This window comes from Gordionus sp. m RMFG-2023, chromosome 5 (genome assembly GCF_954871325.1).
Source record: "Gordionus sp. m RMFG-2023 chromosome 5, tfGorSpeb1-WG-v2, whole genome shotgun sequence".
NCBI lineage: Eukaryota > Metazoa > Nematomorpha > Gordioida > Chordodea > Parachordodidae > Gordionus > Gordionus sp. m RMFG-2023.
Genome location: NC_088779.1, coordinates 12750887 through 12773094, shown reverse-complemented (window position 1 = coordinate 12773094; position 22208 = coordinate 12750887). Strand labels below are relative to the sequence as shown.

Sequence of the window (22208 nt, the reverse complement as noted above, 5' to 3'; positions counted from 1 at the left end):
AAAATTTATATATATTATATACTTATTTAAAATTAAAAATATAAAATTATGAATATTATATATAACTTATTTGAAAATATAAAATTGTGAATATTATATATATATATATCTACTATTTAACAATATAAAATTATGAATAATATTAATATTAAAAAAAATAATTATTAAATATGTATGATATAATATATTAAAAATTCCTAACAAATTCTTATAAAATATTCTTTTTTTTACCTGTTAATCTTTTTTGAATTTAATATAAAATATTTTTAGAATAACTTTACAAAATACTTTTTCTCAAAAAATTTAACAAAGATTTTATAAATAAAAATAATGATGAATTTATATATATATAAATTTAAAAAACGCTGATTTATATTATACATTATATTATATTATCTTATATAATAAGATAGATATAGATAATTTATATATAACTTTATAAAATATAAGGAATTATTTTCCAATTCAGTGGACCAAAAAACGAAAAAATTAAAAAAAATATATATATAATCATAATTTTAATTTATCATTTTTTTTTCTTTCTTAATACTTATAACTTATATATTAATAATATAATACAAAAAATTTATTTATTTTATATGATATAAGAAAAATTTGAAAAATATAGTGTATTTAATTCATAATATTAAAAAAAACTTTTTTTTTCATCTTTCCAATGGATTAGGGATTCATTCAAACATGAAATGAAATGAAAAAAAATTCGTTCGAAAAGGAAAGAAGATTATATTCTCCTACAGTTGTTTGCGACTTACTTGACTACATTCCTTATTTAAACAAAAAAAAAAATTTTTTTCTGCATGATCAAGAAACGTGGATATATTCCAACCAACCATGATGATATGATAATAATAATTATATAATAAAAATCATTGACAATTCAAAAATAATTAAAGCCCGGGCACATTCCAGTAAATTAATTATTAATAAATAACAGGTTGCTTTCTTATCATAAGACAGGTGAATTTTTTTTAAATAGGGTATTACACGGGTTCCTAATCCCATTAGGAAAAGTATATAAATGAATAAGGAAAGTTTTCGATTACGAAATAAATCAATCGTTAAGAGAATTTTTCTAGATTATTTGTAAAAAAATTTATATATAAGTAAAAATTTAAAAAGTCCTTTCCAAATATATTAGATACCAAAATATAGTTATATAATTTTTTAAATACATTGATTTTTTTCCAATTTAAATATTATTTTATTTGAATTGAATTGAATAAATGACGTAACTGTATCTTAGGGAAATAAAATTCATAAATCAAAACCTTTAATATATAAATATTTATATACTATTATCAAAGTGGTTTTTTGAGCTACAAACATCTACTTTTATTGAAAAAAATTATTCTATAAACTTTTCCCCACTTCTTAAAAAGTTATGAAAGACTAAACATCTAGGATTATAGGTGCACAATATTATGCTAATCATAAGGTATAATTTAAAAATCCAGTCCGGCCTTAAAATGATAAATCTGTTAGATCCGAAAAAAAATTATTTTTTTTTAAAATTCTGCTCTTTATTAGAAATTTTTTTAAAAAAACATCTCAGATCTGACCAAATTTAAAAATTATACTTCTGCAGCCCTCTTGTTCTAATGTTTCTTTTTATTAAAAAGTTATTATTCTAAATTATTTATTATTAAATATAATACAGATAATATCGGAGACCTGCAGAGGTTAAAATGATTTAAAAAATAAAAAATTTTCAAGCTCGGACGAAATTTTTTGGATAATATTTTGGTTCGGTCCGGATTTTTTTAAAAATAAATTTAGCTCTATTTTGCAAGTTGTTTTGAAGGGGAATTAAAAATATGAGCAGGATATGAATATTTGCTCCATTATATGATTTTTTAGCTGAATTGGTATCTTAGTTTAATTTATTAATAAAAAATTTGATCGAGCTGGCTCAGATTTATAATTTTCTTTAAAAAATTTAAGCCCGACCTGGATTTTCAAAATGGTACTATAATTTGGCTTCCGAGCTAGTTTTGGCAGGGCCTATACTCCCTGGATATAATACATTCGACATTATTTCCTTTTTTGGTTGTTATAATATAATTATATATTTTAAAAGCATATATAAGTGGTAGAGAGATAAGTAGCCATAGTTTTGCCTATGGCATGAGTGGCGTTTCTAGCTTTTTTTAAACTTGAGGTGGCTTTAAATTTCCAATATTCGTAAAAAAAAATAGGTATAAAATTGTCAAAAAAAAGAAATATCTATCTACAATTGGTACAAAAAATTTTACCTAAGATTTGCATAAAAAAACATATAAATAATATATTTCGGGGCACTTCAAAGTTTTAAGGGGATTGAACCTTTATGCGCACTCTCCTAACGACTTTAGTTTACTGCGTGGCATATATTAGATTTAAAGACTGTTTTAATTAAATAAATTTAATATGAATTTTTAGCACAAAGTAGGATGTGGCCAGAATTGCCCAAGATCACCCCATACCCACTTTAACCCATTTCAAAGTCTGGTCAGAACAAAACCACCCCCTACTCTTCTTTAATTTTATTCAATGACCATAATGTCGCCATAAATATACTTACCCCACTCTAATTTCAGTGATGATAGAGCCATACCCCCCCCCCACTGGTGTAGAAGCCCCTGTTAAGATATAATATTTTATTTTTTCAAAATTAAAATTGACATATTAACTGAATACTTTTATATAAAAATAGATTGGTATCAAAAATTTTGCTAGAAAATGTTATTATAGGACCCATCAAAGGAAGTTTCTCAAACTTTATCATTTTAGATCAATGCCACACAAAGGTATAATAATATCATTATATAATTGTTTTTTATATTCAATTTTCTTTCAAAATTTGATAATGAGTTATTTTTAATAATATGAATTTTTTTTATAAATAGTATAATATAAATTATCTAAATTACCACAATTATAATATTTTGTAAAAATGATAAAATAATTGCGATATAATATTATGGTATATATAATAATAATATAATTATATCTAATATTTTTTAATGAATTTTTCGAATAATTTTTTTTATAGTCATAAAGTCTAAAAGATTGTTAAATTAATTATTCTTAGGCAATGGTCTCAGGGCAGAATCTTGCTCAGTTTAATTAAATTTAATTCAGTGAAGATCAAATAAGACATGTACTACCTGACCAATTTGGCAACATTAGATCCCACTTAATTTCTAAACTCGAATTGAAATCCCCTGACCCCTTTTTTAAAGTGGTTAACTGGTAAGTTTGATCTTCCCTTGCATCCCCTCTTTTCCATTTAAGCAAAATAAATTTATTCAAAATAAATTATTTTTTTTGACTATAATCATATATATTTTTTTAAGAAATTGAAATTAAAAAATTTGAAAAGGAGCTGCGATATAATTTCTTTTGGTTTGGTGATGTATATGTATGATTTAATTTTATGCGAAAAAAAAACTAAGTTAATTTTACCTCATTAGTTGCAAAATCAAAACATATGACCTATATTGTAACGATTAAGATTAAATTGATTAAATAGTATATTCACATTAAATATGATAAATAAAATGATCATAAATTTTTTGATAATTAAAAATTTGTGGATTAAATTTTTCTTTTTTTAAAAAAAATTGGTGATTAATTATGTTCATTAAAATCATTTTGTCTTTAACATAAAAATGTAACATTTGGTAGAGGAAAAAGGATTATTTTTATTGTTAATTATTATATTTCCACATCGCAATCATCATTAGTGTAGGACTTATAGTTTTATGTAATTGTATAATATAAATATAAAATAATATAATGAAAATATTTTAAAGTCAAATGCCATTTGAATACTTAACTGGTTTCGATAATTATAACTGCTATTTTTTATAAATAACCTTAGTATAATTATTTAATAATACGATAGGTCATAGTGGTATCAATCAACTAGGTGGTATATTTGTGAATGGTAGACCATTACCAGATGCCACCAGACAAAAGATTATAGAACTAGCGCATTCAGGGGCTCGCCCTTGTGATATCTCGAGAATTTTACAAGTATCAAATGGATGCGTAAGCAAAATTTTAGGAAGATATTACGAAACGGGTTCCATAAGGCCTAGGGCAATAGGCGGAAGCAAACCTCGAGTTGCCACATCCACTGTTGTTGATCATATAGCTAGGTTCAAGCAGGAATGCCCTTCCATATTTGCTTGGGAAATAAGGGATCGATTGCTATCTGAACGCATCTGTAACGCAGAAAACATACCTAGCGTAATATATTATTAAATAAATTAAATAAGGGATTTTTATGTAATTAACTTCTTAATATAACAAAAAATTTATTAAGTGATCATGGTTTAAATGATATAATAATTGTTATGGTTTTGTTTTAAATTTTATATCATAGGTATCTTCAATAAATAGGGTATTACGGAATTTGTCAACTAAAGAAAGTGGTCTAATTCCTAATTTGTCTAACTATGAACATAATTTATACAATTTCCGAAACTCCTCCATGTCCTTTCACCCTTATTTAATACCACCAAAAACTAATTGCATGAAACATGATTCAAATGGTTACGACAAAATAAATCGAGAGTTTCCGAATTCCATTATATCGGACTTTAGCTCAGATAACATTACCAATGATATGGGCTATTCAATTTGTAGAAATGTATCTAAGGATACGTTTGATGACAGTGAGGTAAATAATCATAAAAAATTAAAATATGAAAACGTCCAAAAAACGGTACACGAAGTATATTCAACAACTTATCAAAATCATAATGATACCACCAACTCTGCTTATTTCCATTCCGAAAAGGGGCCAGTGTATCTAAATAAATCTAACCACTACTTGAATGAATATAAAACTGAAAAATCTTTAAAAGAAACGTCTAGTACTATAATTAATCCACCAGATAAAATTTACGATACTAGATCATTTGGTATTGCTAGTAATTCATCCTGGAACTACACTTTATCCAATCAATTATCTTCTTCAGAATTTTCATCTCTAAGATTACCTAGCTCGTTAACTCAAGCACCTTCTTTAGTTTATAATAGCCCAAATGCTCATTTAACGATAACTTCGGATACTGGTTATACACCAAACAATATTTTTTACAGATCTAGCACTGAAGAAAATGATATTTCTAAAGCAATAAATACATCTTGTCAAACCAATGCCAAAAGAATTTTAAGTACTAATGACCATGACTTAAACCCATTAAGCAGCCATCATTATTCCTACCCGAGTCCTAAGACAAATCAACATATGAACTATTATAATAATAATCGCGCAAATTTCCTGGAAGCTACAACAATAGAGCAAGGCGACAATGAAAATTACATCCAACAGAGAAAGAGCGTAGATCTACTTTTAACACTGTCCGGGAAACCTATTATTTACATGGACACGGATTTAATAAATCAAAAAGCGCCAATGATTAGTCTCACCGAAATGACGGAAGATCCCAATCTTTTGAGAAATTCTTCGCAATCTAATAAATTTTCTCCGCTCATTCTAAAAGGTAATATATTTTTTCCTATTGATTCTAACTTTATATTATATAAATGGTATTTTTGTAGCTTCTCATTTTATTAGTCACATAATTTTCAAAGACACGAAAGGATTTTTAAAAAAACTAAATGTCTACTTTCAATCTAATTAGTATTGAAAAAAGACAGTATCATCTCATTTAAAAAATATATAAGCTCTATCCTTATTATGAAAATTATTTATAATCAATTCAAGGTACTTTGAAAAAATTATAAGATTTTTTTAGTTTAAAATATTAATAAATTATTTAAAAAATTCATTATATATAAACACGTGCCATCAAGTCTTCGTTGCAAATTGCTCTATATTTAATAAATTATCTAGTACTGACTTGTGAAACCTATTTAAAAAGTTGATAGCCTAATTTTAGGAGGAAATTTTTTTTTTCCAAAAAATTCAATTGTATTTAGGATAAAAACCAGAATCCACGCGTTTCTCGAAGGTCACCAATTACAATATTATACAATAAGATTTTGTAAAAATATGACTTTTAAGTGACACCTGTTATTACCCGATGAGGAACTTCAACATCCTCCTAAACCAGTGATTTAGCCATTAGGTTCCTTATCCACATACCTCATCAAATAAAAATTAGAAAAAAAGAAAGTTCTTTTAGAACCTGCCCAAAAAGGTCTGGGAGGCTTCACCATTCTCAGGTGGTCGAATATCTAGTGAGGGGGGGGGGGACTGTTTATTTGGGAGGGCCAATATTTTTTTGTAATAAAACAAATAGTTTGTCTGAGGATAAATCAGTTGTACCCCATTAGCAAATTTTAAAATAATATTCGCCCTCTACATAGTATAATATTCGTCCTCTTCGTAAAATCTTCGGATATCTTTAAATATTTAATATAATATTATTTTAATATTTGATATGTAGTATAATTAATTTTTAAGTATGATCGCGTGGCAGGAAATAGTTTGCCATCTGTAATATCTTAAACTCTACTAGGAAATTTTGAAAAAGTATTCAACCCCTTCATTTTAGAATTCAATTTTTTAATATTATATTAATAGTTTTATGTATTGTATTAGTCTAATTAACGTTAGATAACATCGCGTGATAAGAAGGGAGTAGCAATATCTATAATTTATCGTAATTGTTTGATAAATTAAATCTCGCTTATATTGATTAACTTGCCATGTTCAAGAAGAGGTGAGAAGAATCATCATAAGAACTGACGAATTCATCAAGTGTCGTTTTGCAGAGGAATAAAAAATGGTCATTTGTAGAACTAAAAATTCTATCGAGGGGCCATGGGAGCCGAAATTTTTTTACAGGGGGCCTGTCCTCATGGGTCCCTTCCATAACGATAGCCCTTCTTTTCAAACCGCTAGTGCTAATCGGCACCGTCATTGGTAATAAATAATAATGTAGCGATCTATATCCCGCTTTTATTTGTGCTTAGGGGAGACTGAAGTCTCGCCGAGCCTTAAAACCTTAAAGGTCCTTTGACATTTTTAATTATAATTTTATAGTAGATTCAATATATACCTAATAATTTTCAAAATTTTAATTCCCGAAAAATATTTTTAGAAACTTGTGAACCACACCCGGGGAAGGGTGAGCAGAGACACTTATTACTATTATGGGAGTTAAAATTTAATTATCTTTACATATAAGATAAAATACTATTTATAAAATATTTAATTAAAAATTAACATGTAAAAATTAAAATGTCTTATCATACTTGACAAGTTACTAATAAAAATGATTAAATTTGGTCAAAACCCATTTTTATTATATCAAAATTTTTTAATTCAACTCTTTATTTCATATACTTGTCTTTTAAATATATTTCATCCAAATTAAAAAATTTCCTTTAGTTGAACATTCCTTGAGTTGTCCTATTAACTTAAAAATGACCCCAATCCCACATTCCATTAAAATCATTTTTTAAAGGGTTTATAACAGAACTATTTCTTGGGAAAATTCATATTCTATCAAAATTTTTTCCCCCCATATCTTAGTTTTGGGGTGGTAAATAATTTATTACTTATTATTTTTGAAATTAGATAGTCCTCAAAAATTACTTTTACAGGTATATGATAATACAATACAAGAATTTGATATGTTGTTCAATAACGATGTAAAATATAACCGCACATAAATTATATAATTTTATATTTTTGGTCGAAAAAAAAACTATCTCAAGAGACATGCCCATATATACTCCATTTTTCCCCGCACTAAATTCAATCGACTAGACTTAAATAAAATTTTTATGGCTAAATAAATTTTAAACTTACACTTGGGTTTTGGTAACTTTAGACCAGCTTCTAATTATCTGATTATTGTTCAATCAAATCAACAAACTAAATATTTAATTTTATTCTACATTTTTATAACTATTTTACCTTTCATCAAGGATTTTGTTAAGATAAGATCTTATACATAGGGGAGATAGGACACTTTGAGAACAGAGAAACATTAATCTACTCCAATTTATTTCCAAGCTTTCGTCACGTCGAAACTTAAACTTAATGTAGCTAATTGTGCCATATCTAGTTGGCTAGAAAGTTTTATAATATAAGTCAATTAAAACGAGCTAAGGTCCTTCCTCTTCATGAAGTAGATACCTGTATATCAAATTTAATTGCTTAGTCCCTTGCAAACGAGGGATCAGGTTGTCTAAAGCGTGGCCAATTTTTGTTTCTTGTTTTTTTTTAAAATTCTTAATATTTTATTTATATTTGAGCACATTTGTTGCAAATTTTTTTTTGTTTACGAATTTAAAATAAACTAATATTATAAAGAATAGATCCGTGAATGAATATGAAATTAGATTTTCATATTTCTAGAGATATTATCTGTCTGCGCTAATAGTTCTCCTCGGAGTCACCAATGATTGTAGTTCCCTAAAGATATTAGGAAAAGTTATGCTTCGTTGTCAAAGTTACCAAATTTATATTGGAAAGATTATTTAAGATTTTTCGAGATATTGACGTCCGTGATTGAAGATATATTGATGCAGATTTACTTTAGCGAACGAATCTATACAAATATAATCCCAAAGTAGAAGTTGTCTTCTAGCCCAAATTATTTTTATTTTTCTAAAATATATTGCGAAAATATTTCCTAGTTAATAATTTAAGCTGATTATTTCATAATTCCTTTTTTTAAAAAATCTTAATTCGTTATCTTATGACATTTTAAAGGTTAGGTAAGTTGAAAACTTTCTTTCTTTCTTTACATGTCCGTCGAATCATTTTTACCGCGCCAAAAGTCTAAGCACAGATTTAAATTTGCCTGGGTTTTGTATCAGCACTATTCTATTCCTAGCGGTGCATTAGAGTAAATAAAGTTTTTTTTTACAAAATACACTATTTATTCTTCTTATTGTCAGTCAAACTTTTTTTTCTAAAAATATTTTTTTTATAACCAATAGCTCTTTTTATTTATCATATTTTTTCGATTTTTTTTAGTTGATTGACATAAACACAATTGCATAATATTTGCAGATTTATTATCCAAGTTAATACAAAGCGAGAATTGAACTTTCGTCACACTACTATAATATTGTTTTTTTAAAATAAATAAAATTGATATGTAACAAAGTTGTTATCAAGATAATCGATAATTTTCATTTATTATAACGGAAGAATAGAACATAAATAATGTTTATATATTTTTATACTTCTTTTTTATAGTTAAAGTTATTATAAAGTTATTGTAGTAATGTTTATATGTAAGAGTAAGAGTAAACCAGTTGATGAATGAGAAGAGATTAATTAATTTTTATTTTCTATTGACATTTATTTTTTACTGATATTTAAATTATTAATGCAAAATAGTGACATGTCTCAATATAGCCATGTTGAAATATTCAACTTGATATAAACAACGATTATCGTTTGATTAGTCGAATATATGGCGTAAAATTTATTTTTTTCACAAAATTATTTTGAAAAAATAACAATCTTAGAATAGTAACGAATATGAATATTACATAATTCATTTTGTTCGAATACGAATAAATAATTTTTTCGATTCTTACAAACCGAATTATTCGAATAATTCAAATTTTCGACAAATTATTTAAATATTTTGTTTATTTAACAAATTGTTCTATATTCGAACAAATTTTTCGAATATATTGATCGAATATTCGGATTTTGAATTATTAATACCTTTATCATTTGTATTTCTATTAATAATAATAACCTATCAATCAATTTCAATAAATAATTAAAATATTTCGTTTTGACAAATTATACCAATAATTCGTTTTACATGAATCAAATTTTTCGAATATTTTGATCGAATTTTTGCAATTTGAATTATTGATACTTTTAAAATCACTTGTCATTTCTATTGTTAACCTAATAAGACAGGTGATGTGATTGACAAAGTTTACATCAACTGCTTGTGAAATGCATTTCTTAATATGAACTAATTTGCTCCCAAAAAATCGAATGTGATTAGATGAATTTTTGTTTTACTGTTTAGGAGACATGCTTAAACTTTAGTATTATTTTCATCATTAGTTGTGCGTAAGAATTTATGATAACCATGTCTCGAGGAGTATCATTTAATTAGGGCTATTTCTCGGAGAAATGGCACGTGGGGCACGCAGTTCTCCCACTTATTTTAAAAATATTAAACATTCTCCAGCCATAAATACTTATTAAAAGTTGTGAGCATAACTTGCCCTTTCCAAAAAATTTGAATTGTTTTTTTTATAATGGCATTTTTGCATATTATTAATATTTATTATGAAATATAAAATATTTTATGAACAAAACGATAGTATACATATTAATGTAATTGTATTGTACATTTTTAATTCAAAATTAACCCTTCCCCATTTTAATTGGTTCTTAAAAAAGAATATCCAACACTATATCCAGCGGTCATATGGCATTGTTTAAATCATTATTTTGAATTAGGGTTATCCGATCCAAAGAATAATACTACAGGTGTTAATCACTGTAAAATCTTTAATGACACAATATCTAGTTTAGGTGGCTAGTGTAACAAAAATCAAAAGGTGTTAGATCAAATAATGTCCGAATTTGGAATTCAGTTTCCGAAGATTGGAAGAGTTAATTGATATACGATTGGTGTCTAGGAGTTTTCATACTGTTAAAACAATTTGGAAAACTCTGAGGCCCTATATGCTCATTTCAAAAATTTAGCACGGAAACAGCTCTTAGCTTAGCATTCGCCCTCACCGCAATACCTTAGTTATGCCTTCATGGGATTCAAATTTTAATGTTATATATTTTTTAAGTTGCTTTTTTTTGTTTTTATGTAAGTAAATAAATCCAATATAGGTATCAACAGATAGCCAATCAAAATATTTATAGGTCTCGGGATTCAGGAATATTTTTATCAACACAAATATCAATATTGGTATTAAATAAATGATTATTTTAAAATATTTTGACACAAATAATAGTATTCACTTTTGGCCTTAATGGGTTGGACTTAGGTTTGAAGGAGAGGGGGGTGGGGTGTAAAAAATAAAAATTGGATATGGGTATCAAACAAAAGGTAATATCAATCATCAAATTAATTTAAGAATAAAAAATCATTCCCCGTCATTCTTGACGAGTTTTCTTGTATTTTTATCCTGCAGAGGTAACAGCACGGCCGGCCCGGTTTTTTTAAAAAAAATATTTCAGGCCTGGCCCGGATTTTTTTAAAATATATTATATTATTTTTTATTTTATAGCTATTAATGGCGATTTCAAATATTTGGGTTTAAAATATATGGCCCGGCCTGGGTATTTTTTTAAAAAATTTTTTAGGGTCGGCCTGGGTATATTAAAAAAATTAAAATACGGCCCGGCCCTAAGCCCGGGCAGGGGTCTGGGTCTCTGGTTTTTAGATCTTAATTGTTTCAGAATATTTAAATTCAAATTTAATGACATGATAAAAAACAAAAAAATGGATGAAATCTTGTCCACAGTAATTGTTTTTTTTTTAATTTTATCGTTATGAAATGAATTCTAAAAAATTATATATGTCATTTTTTATGTAATATATTTATTTTTATCAATATATTTCAATTTTTATATATCTTTCTAAAATAACTATTTTATATAATATAGAAGATATATTGCATTTTATATGAAATGTTTCAATATAAACTATTTAAAATAAATAACTCAACTTACAAAGACAAAAATTCGCCTCTATTTATTGTGTGCCCTTACTATTATTTTTAAAGTAATAGCGTGCCCCGTCGCAAATTTTATTTTGAAAAAATCAATTTTAACTATAAAAAAATAAAATTATAAACCAGTTGCGGATTTCTAACTTAAAGTCTGATTGGTAGAAAATATGTGAATTATAAATTATAACAACAATGACTAAATTTGAAATATTTTCTTATAACAAAAAGAAAGATATGGAAATTTAACTTTCTTACCCGGCTATCACCCCCCCCCCCTCCAGATCTCTCCTTCCTATTCTAACACAATTATAATTTATTATGAAGAAAGATTTCTCTAAAATATTTAAGCATGTATTAATTATAACAATAAAGATGAAAAATTTTATGTTTTATGGTTTAGATTTGATATATGTCATTTTATCCAGGGGCATTAATAAATAGTAATAGAATGACTTTCACTTAATCCTAAATAGCGCTCACACTAGAAAAGATAGAAGGACCTTTCTCAATTATATATTTTAGTATGAGGCTATCCAATCACCCAAATTATTTTAATCCCTTAAAAAATAATTAAATTTTATCAAGAGAATATGCTACATAATCATATCTCCCCAATATAATAAGGTAAAAAAGAAGAAGTAGGAAGGAAATATAACATTAATATTTTTCGAACAAGACAAGCCTATATTTTATTGATGATTTTATCTTCACGAACCCTAGGGTTTTCCCGGCTGAGTGGCAGGCAGATCTTGTAGAACTTTAAGTAAAATATTGAAAATCTAAAATTTTATGATATGATAATAAAAAGTTATATTTTAATGACATAAACGATAAATGCCTCGATCGGACCCCCAAATCTTTATTATCCATAATTTAGATCTAATTTTATGATATAAAACTTGCGTGTAGGGTTTAAGCTTTGATTTGATATATAAACATATATACGTAAAAAAATTCTAAAATAAATTGTGAATTAATTTATAATGAACTGACTTGAAGGAAATAATTTTTTTGGCGATAAATATATAATTATTTATCATATGATTTAATTTGAGACATTAGGTTTAATTTAAATGTATCATTCATAAATATTTATATGATAACAAGACCTATAAAATGATGTCTTTTGCTTTGTAAAATCGAATAATTTTTAATTTTATGAACCTTAGCCTCTTAGTTAGGGTTGTTAAAAAGCCCGATTCGGGTCGATTTTTAAAACGACCTGATTAAGATTTTAGCCAAAATAATTATGTACGTATCGAGATTTTGCTCATAGATGGCAAAAAGGTTTGTACCTCTATTTTCCAAATCTCGAGGCTTTCATAATAGTATTTTGGAAATCTTAATTGGGTTTTTAAAAATCGACACGAATCGGGCCTTTTAATGACCCTATATAGCTTATTACATTTTGAGGAAAAAAAGTAACTTTTAAGCCCAATTATTTACATTTTAATTGTGCTCCCGTTTCGTTAATATCATATTTAAATCACATTGGGAGATGAGAACTACCATAAAATTAATAGTTAATATAAATCGTAAATTATCTAGGCTATCAAAAGATATAGAAACAAATTTTAAAAGTTTAATATATTAAATTTTATTTCATCTCTATTCATATCTTGCATGGATTTTTCCCATGTAAATTCCGTTTTAATAATAATAAAAATCCAACAATTACAAAAGAAATTTTATCTTATTTAAAAAAAAATAAAGAATGACATGATAAGACATAATGAAGATCAATATTTTAATATTTATATTATATAAATTTTAGAAGATAATGAATTTGATAATAAAAAGAATTTTAAGAATAACCTATAAAAATTTATAATGACTTGTTGATTTCTTATATAAGTTGGTTTTTTAAACATATCGCGACCCGACAATACGTCCCCATTATAATCTCTTTGTAATTTATATTTTATTTTAAATTTATCAATGTATATTAACCTTGATTAATTTATTAGTTTAAATTTTTTTATTACTGTTATATTAAAATTTATAAAAAGATTGTAAAAGATTTTCAAACATATAAATTTTTTTAAATAAAAATGAGGCAAATTAAAATTAATTATTAAATTGATCTTCTTCACCTTCGATAAAAATGATTAAAAAACATTATTATATTAAATAATACTGGATTTCTATTATTAATTAACATAACCTCTAAATCTAATATATTTTTCTATATAAAATTCAGACCCGATTCTAGTTTCGCCCATTGGGGGAGAGGCTGACAAAAATGGGGGAGGGGGCAGTTAAAAAAATTTCTTACCATGAACCAATATTTAAGTCATTTGATCACAAAATTGAAATATACGATTTTATTTGACACATACAAAAATATACAATGATTAAATATATTTATAAAATTACACGGAAGATAAGTTGACTTATAGCTGGAAAGAAATAAGTTTTTATTTATAGACTAATCATACAATAACGACATGTAAAGTAATTATCATAATTAGCACATAAAATGTGCCCATTCAAGTGATATTCAATAGCTAACTGATATGCAAATGCTCATATCTTGTTTATTTATAAAATTAAACAATTTCATTTTAATAATTACCAATACCAGTTCTATAGACTTATTATAATCATATAATTACTAAAATAAATTCAATTAAATTATAATTTTAATAGAGCTCAATTGAAATCTATTTCATAATTTTAATAATGCTTAATTCAAATAATTTGGTAACTTTAATAAAAATGCTCAATCAATTGATATATATAATGTATTCATAATTGTAAATAATGCTCAATTCAAATAATTTGGTAACTTTAATAAAAATGCTCAATTGAAATATATAATAATTAATATTAATTTAACGGCTTTATTATGGAAATATAAAATTAATTTCATAGTTTTATGATTATTTGAAATATAAATATATTACATAATTTTAATAATGGTAATTCAAATATAACTTGTTAACTTTATTAGTAATGCTAAATTGAATATATTTAATAGTTAAACTCAAATCAAATACTAACAATATAATTTAATTAATTGTTTAGGATTTAATTCCAAAATGACCTACTGGCTCCTAATATGTATTCACACAATCTATTCTTCTTCACTAGTAATATTCATTTTTATATCTTCTTCTCAACGTTGTATAAGGTATGTTATATTTTTAAGCAAATTAATTCAATGAATATTTTGTATTTTATAGTTGCATCATTTATACTTATATTACATCTCTAATTATGAGTTTTCTCATAATTTCTCATTATTTGATATAATATAAATTATATAAATAAATGAATGAAGATAATTATATATTTTAACCGTTTTACCCATAACTGCTTTACCCCAAGGTGACACATATTATAAATATCGTTATTGCGTGACTTTTAGCATAGATAAAGGTCAGATAAATTTTATTTTATAGCTAATACATTAAGGAAAATGTGCGCCAAATTTTAAATCCTGAGGTTATATATATTTTACTAAAAGCAAAATATACTTGAGAATAAATTTTATAATTTTGGGGTAAAAAAACAGTTTTTAGACAAATTATATAAAACCAGGTAAGTTTTTTCAAATATGAACATAGTTGAGAAATTAAATAAAAATACATCTCCACACCAAATTTAAAATCTTTGTGCTCAAGGGGTAACAAGTAATTCGCGTTAACATTTCAATCGCTTTACCCCAGTCTCTACATTCTTATTTTTAAAAAATTTTTAAAAAATTTATCAAAAATTTATTAAAAAAATATTCAAGAACCAAAAAAATTAAAAAAAAAATTTTTTGGGGAAGGGATGGGAGTCGCAATGGGCTTAGAATCGGGTCTGATAAATTGTTTTATATAGGGGAGCCTGGACCTAGTAAAATCGATTTTTGTAGAATCGGCTATAACTTTTAACTTTATTACAAATATTTTTATATAACCTCATATATATACTTATAAAATCTATCTTTTCTCTAAAAGCTAATTATACAACCCAACAAGTCTCCAAAGGTTGAGCTTTAGGTAATAAGAATTCAAAGGTTTTTTTATTTCTTATGAAGGATATTTGTAGAATAAATTTAATTTATTCAATCAAAATATTACAAAATAATAAAATTGAGCTCAATTTATAAATATATCAAAACATAATTTTAATTTATATTTGGGTATAAACCCAACATTAAACTATTCCCCTATTTAGCAGGTCCCAGCCCTACCAGCTCTAACCTAACTAGTCATTATTAAATATAATATCTGGGCACTATAAATGTTTCTTAAACTTTCTCAAATAATAAAAGAAGGTAAACTCTGCTATAAAATTTAATTTTTAAGTGAATAATATTTATATTTATAAATTCAAATATTGTCATTCTAGTAATTTAAATTTTGACATCGAAATCTTATTTATAATATATATAAAAAAAATTAATTAATTCAAAATATTTTTCCCCAATTTGGACAAAATTTATAAGTCCTAGTATATATTTAATTTTAAAATGTGATTAAATCCTTTGACATTCCACTGCTCTCGCCTAAATGAAGATACTAATCTAAAATAATCTTTAATTCGATGATCAGACCGGTTATTGGATTTGGGTATTGATATCAAATCTTAAAATAGTTTTTTTTATAAATTAATAGCATTTTCGAATAAATTAAGATTCAAAGTCACTCGTTATTATATATATTAATATACGTCTTTTTATTCGATATATTTATTTTGGGTATATGTTTTTCTTTATCTTTTAAAAAACATTTAATTTAAACAATTTTTTTAATTTAATAAAACATAATTTGAATCAAATTTTAAATTAAAATTATATTCTTTTTTTTCAATGCTTAATTTTAAATATTCAAAAAAAAACCTTCTTCCCCTTTTTCTTTTCCCTCTTCTCTTCCTTTCATTATATTTACGTTTATTACAATGATAAAATATATAACATGTTTGGCTTTTCAGTTGCATCCTACTTATTTTATCTGATTTACAAGGTTGTTTGGCATCCTTGAATAAAACGGCATATTTATACAGAGGACTCTGTTTAATTCACGTTCCCTCAGCACTGGGCAGATCTTAGACCAACGTGATAAGATTTTTTTAATAAAAACCTAAAGAAGCTGGAAAAAAAATGTGCTCAATTTTCCTCAGACTAATTTTGGCTATTTTTCTAGCTTACTTAAATATTGAAAAAAGGACCTTTTGGAAAAATTATAAGAGCTAGTGACCTCCACCCACATTGTCCTAAATTATTTTAAAAATCAGGTTATTAACATTGACTAAATAATTCGAAATTTTTTTTATATTTAAATTGTGTTCTTCTTGATAAATTTTTACATTTTTAAATATAAAACTTCAAAAAAAAAATTTTTTTTTTAAAACGACATTTAACAGATTTTTATTTTAGATAAAATGTTAAATATAGTTTGTAAATTTTATTTTAAAAATATATTTTTTTTTAGAAAATGAAATAAAATTTTTGAAAAGCAATTTTTTTTATCTGATTAAATTTTTAATGTTGAAAACAAAATATTGTAAAGGGAGATTTTTATTTTGTGTAAATTAGAAAATTTTGAAAAATAATATATAAAAAAATTGATTTTTGGTTCAGTAAAAAGATTATACTTTTAAAAAAAGTCAAAAAATATTAAACTTAATTTTTATGAGAATGTCGAATAATCTAAATATAAAAAAAATCTATTCAAAACAACAAAATATCAAAAGAAAAAACAGAGACTAATTCAGAAAATTTGATTAGCCACGATGATAAGAATGAGAGACCTAATAATTTGAAAATTGATGATGAAGGGTATAACAACGATCTAAATAGAGATGACGCAAGCGACGAAGAGCAAAATAGATTGAGGCTAAAACGCAAATTGCAAAGGAACAGAACATCTTTTACGAATGAACAGATCGAAGCACTCGAAATAGGTATATTTAAGGAGTTAGAGAGAAAAAAATTAGTTTTAACTAGTGTATAATTTTAAATTCATATAGAGCCAATGTAGGTTTTTTAAATTTTAAAGTTTTTTTTTAGAATTCGAAAGAACTCATTACCCAGATGTATTTGCTAGGGAAAAATTGGCATCCAAGATTGAGTTACCAGAGCCCAGGATTCAGGTATACATAATATATTATATATAGCTTTATAAAACATAATATAGGATTAATTTATTTCTATCTTTAAATTTTATATATTTTGAAGGTCTGGTTTTCGAATAGAAGGGCTAAATGGAGAAGAGAAGAAAAATTGAAAAATAAATTAACAACTTACCCTAACATCCAGGAGAGCAAGCCTAATTATATTTTTGGATCATCTTTACCTTACCATTCGATGGAATACGATGACCGTACCCCTAATGAGTCAATATTCCTACCCAATTCTTTGTCTAGACAAGATAAAAATATACCCAAGGCGTTAATTGCTCAAAGCGATAGTACAAATACCTCATATGCGCTCAACATAAAATCAACGTTGCAGCATCCTTACCCTCAAATAAAAAGTTGGGCTAACACCGATAAACCCCCAATAAATTATGAGATAAACTTTTATCACAATCCCTTAATATACAATTACAACCTGCAGTCTCAGACCTTACCTCAAACCCAATCAACAAAAAAATCTCTAAGTACTACCGCTGATGAATATTATTTGGATTATAATCGTGACCTTAATGATGAGTCATTTAGAAACAATGAGCGAAATCCACTCAATAACCATCACTATCATTATCATCATCATTATTACAATGTAAAACAAAAGGATAATCAAAATTTCTTTCTTGAAAACACTGGCGAAACGGGAAACAAATCCCTAATGGCATATAATTACAATTCTTTGAATGATGGATTAGGTTCTATGGGATCCAAAAAACCTGAAAATTCAGTTACTAAAGATAGATGCGTATCAAGCTCAAAAGATTCTCTAGATAATCTAAACATGAAAACATTTCTTATGTCTAAACAATCCGATATGGAAGATGGTCGCGTCCATACGTCTAAGTAAATAAGCAAATGTATTTAACGTTGTTTATTATATAGTCAAAATTTTCTACATATAATTTAATTATTTCTGTTTTAGATTAATCAAAATGTCTTCCAAAAATGTCAAAAAATTATTACTCTCTCAAAGTAATTTTTACGAATCCAAATCTATAAAAGATATTCAAGATAATTACGATAATAATAATAATAACATACACAAGAAGAGTTCTGGCGAAGAACCAAAATCTGATATATTGTTAAGCAATTTAAATGATCTTCAAAACCTGCCTGAACAAAATGTGATAGCTCAACAATCCAAACATTTGATGCTTAATTTTCCTTGTGACAACACTCCTTATTCAGTTTGCAATGTCAACCCATTTAATAACCAATCGTTTAACAATTCTCAATTACAGAACTTCTTTTACCCTGACGGTTTAGAATATTACAACCCTCCCATTTCTTTGCCTTATGATCCTTCCAAATACTATAATTTCGGAGAAAACCAAATACCTTCCTTTTACTAAAAAATTTTAAGTTTGAATCCGTGGTGTGAATTTTTCCTTCCCAAATATTTTTGTTAACCCTCCCCTTCCCCCTTCTCCTAATCACCATCAACCTGCACATAATAGTTCCGACATTTTCTGTTTTTATTTAAATATAATAATATATATAAAATAAATATGTTTTAATAAGCTCGAAAATTTATAATTTATTATATAATGGGGCTTAAGTTGCAATCCCTCACAATAATATTCATAAAAATCAACAATTACTAATTATTTTAAATTAAATAATCTTATCGTTTTTTTAAATTTAAATAATATATAATTATATTTATATTTATATTGGCTGCAATAAAATTCTTCGTATTTGATTATTATATGATGTGTGTGCCAAAATATGATATTATTATTTTTATGGGAGGGGATAATTTTTCTATATTCTATTTTTATTGGATAAGTCAATTTTTCATTTTTGTTTTGATAGATAAGGTAAGTTTTATAGAGGAATGGCCATTCTAGGTCGGTGAGGCAGGTAGCCCAGCCCTTGGGTTGGGCAAAATGATTTCTGGGCCAGACAATTGTCTAAAATATTTAATCCGAAAAAGTTATATTGGCCGGTTCGGGTCTTTCCGCTCTAATCTATAATGACCATAATATTACGAGAGATAATAAGAAATCTAATTTTAAACCTTGTAATATTTTTGACTGGGTAACGATCAATTTAAAATGCAATAACTCCTATATTTAATATTCCATTAACCCTAACACGAACCGTTACCTATTCTAACCCTAATCTTTTCTAGGAGAATAATAAATATTTTTTAACGCATTTATCCATTCCTGGTTTTAGTGATATTCCATATAAAACCATTTGTACAAGAAATAGATTAAAATATTATAGAAGTCGAATAAATTTGTTTTATACCTGTTGCCTTTGATTTTTTTAAAAATCATATTTAAAAAAATCATAATTTATTAACTAAATATACACATATTAATATGGAAATATATTATAAATATTGTATAATTTAGGTTAAATGCAAGATTTATATAAAAAAAGAGTATATATTATTATATAATATATCAAACTGAATTAAAACTTATAAGAATTTCAAAATTCTTTTATCTTAAAGAAAATTACGATTTTGCCGATATCATCTTGAAATGCGCGCGGCTCTTGTTTGATGGGTGTATAAGTGGAAATATACATTCAAATATTTAATATGTATAATGAATAAATTTAATTAATTATGCTTATAAAATATAAAATCTTCTACATTTTTAAATTCTTGAGTTTTAAAAGACATTTAATTATTTTTTTATAGGAAAAATATCGCTAAAACTTACTTTATTTTATAGCAAATTCAAAAAAATAATAAGAAAAATGTAAGCTTTATATATGTAACTACATGTAATGTCTTATATATATATACGTTTATTGTCTGAAATTTATATCGTAGACTGGGGATAGCAGAACCAATAATCGGCTATAACTCCTGTAATTTTTTAGATATTATAAAGAACAATTTATAAATCGACGTCTATAACTATATTCAATAAAAATGCATTATAAATATTTATGAAAATATAATCATATTTTTGAAATTTTATTTTTTGCAAAAGTTAAAATTTTGTCCAACAAACCCCAATAACGGGGTAGGCAAACCACTGCAAGGGGCTTCCTAAATCATTAGCTTTTCTTTTAGTCTCTAATGAATTGAAATGCATTTTATTTATTAATAATGATATGTAGATTTTTTTCTTTCTTTATTATTCTATTATTCAAAATATCATAACACTTTTATATTGAAGTTAATTAGGAGAAACTGGGGTTAGTCGAACCGATTTTTATAAAATTGGCTATAGCTTCGAGTTTTTTTTGATAATATAAAAAGTTATATATGATTATATGTCTTAAATAATTTAAGAATATAATCATTTTTATTTTTTGTAAAAGTGAAGATTAGGGGCTTCCTAATCCTTTGGGTTTTTTAGGCCATAATAAATTGAAATGCATTTTTATTTATTACTAATGATACGTATAGAATAATTTTATTGATATATTGTTCAAAATATCATAATACTTATAAATTGAAGCTCTTATATATAAAAAATGGAAACTTAATTTTGGTTAATTTAATAAACATTTTGGAAGAGAATCTTAAGGAGAGATATGATCTCTTACCATAAATCCTAAATACCAATCATAAACAGCCATGAAATTGCTTTTTCAAGATTTTGAAATTTTTTCATTATTAACTGCCATATTACGTGTATAGTTTAGAAAGCCCCGCTAGCTCTAGATTGGCAAATCATGATTGAAATAATATCTAGATATAATAAATACTCAAAAAACTTTCCTAAATTATAGAAGAATTTTTAAACTTTGCTATAAACTTTAATTTATTTATAAATGTTTATATATAGTAAAAATTAAAATTCCGTCATATAAAAATCTTTGGAAAATTTTTAATAATGAATAATTTCAAAAGATTTTTTGCATAGATGTAAACTAATTATTAAGATAAATTTTTAACCTTCTGGTGTTAATTTTAAAATGAAATTAAATGGTTTGCCAAGCCCCGTGATCTAACCTGAGTTTCCCCTATATCTAAAAATCGAAACTTAATTTTGGTTAATTTAATATTGTGCATATAAAAATAAGGATCTCAAGGAGAGATTATAATAGAATAAATCCGCAATCATACACAGCCATAAATTTTCTTTCCAAGATATTTGAAATTTTTTTCCATTATTAACTGCCATAATTGATTGACATATATGGTTTAGCAAACCTCGCTAGCTCTAAATTGACTAATCATAATTGAAATAATATCTAGACAAAATAAATACTCATAAAACTTTCTCAAATAATAAAAGTAAGTTAAAACTTTGTTATAAAATTTAATTTATATATAAATGATTTAATAACCTAATAAAAATTCTATCATGTAAAAATTTTTGAATTTTATCTCAAAATTTTAAATCTTAAATAAACTTTTTAATAATAAATTATTTTAAAGATTTTTTTACCTATAGATGCACACTAATAATAAATGCTATATATTAGGATAAAATTTAAACCTT

At 25.3% G+C, this 22208-nt stretch overlaps 1 protein-coding gene across 1 annotated transcript; it reads left to right on the top strand.

Annotated features, from left to right (window-relative positions):
* Nucleotides 1-791: 791 nt before the first annotated feature.
* Nucleotides 792-19142, top strand: LOC135930175 (putative uncharacterized protein DDB_G0282133). Its single transcript, XM_065466956.1, has 8 exons — nt 792-929; nt 2714-2807; nt 3908-4254; nt 4391-5516; nt 17353-17562; nt 17669-17751; nt 17837-18633; nt 18713-19142. Exons 2-8 carry the CDS (start codon nt 2795-2797, stop codon nt 19140-19142), a joined length of 3006 nt encoding a protein of 1001 aa, XP_065323028.1. The 5' UTR covers nt 792-929; nt 2714-2794.
* Nucleotides 19143-22208: the final 3066 nt, after the last annotated feature.

Coding starts and splice junctions, on each gene's coding strand:
- LOC135930175 (XM_065466956.1), top strand. Junction 4,255..4,390: donor ACGCAGAAAACATACCTAGC/GTAATATATTAT, acceptor TTTATATCATAG/GTATCTTCAATAAATAGGGT. Junction 17,563..17,668: donor GATCGAAGCACTCGAAATAG/GTATATTTAAGG, acceptor GTTTTTTTTTAG/AATTCGAAAGAACTCATTAC.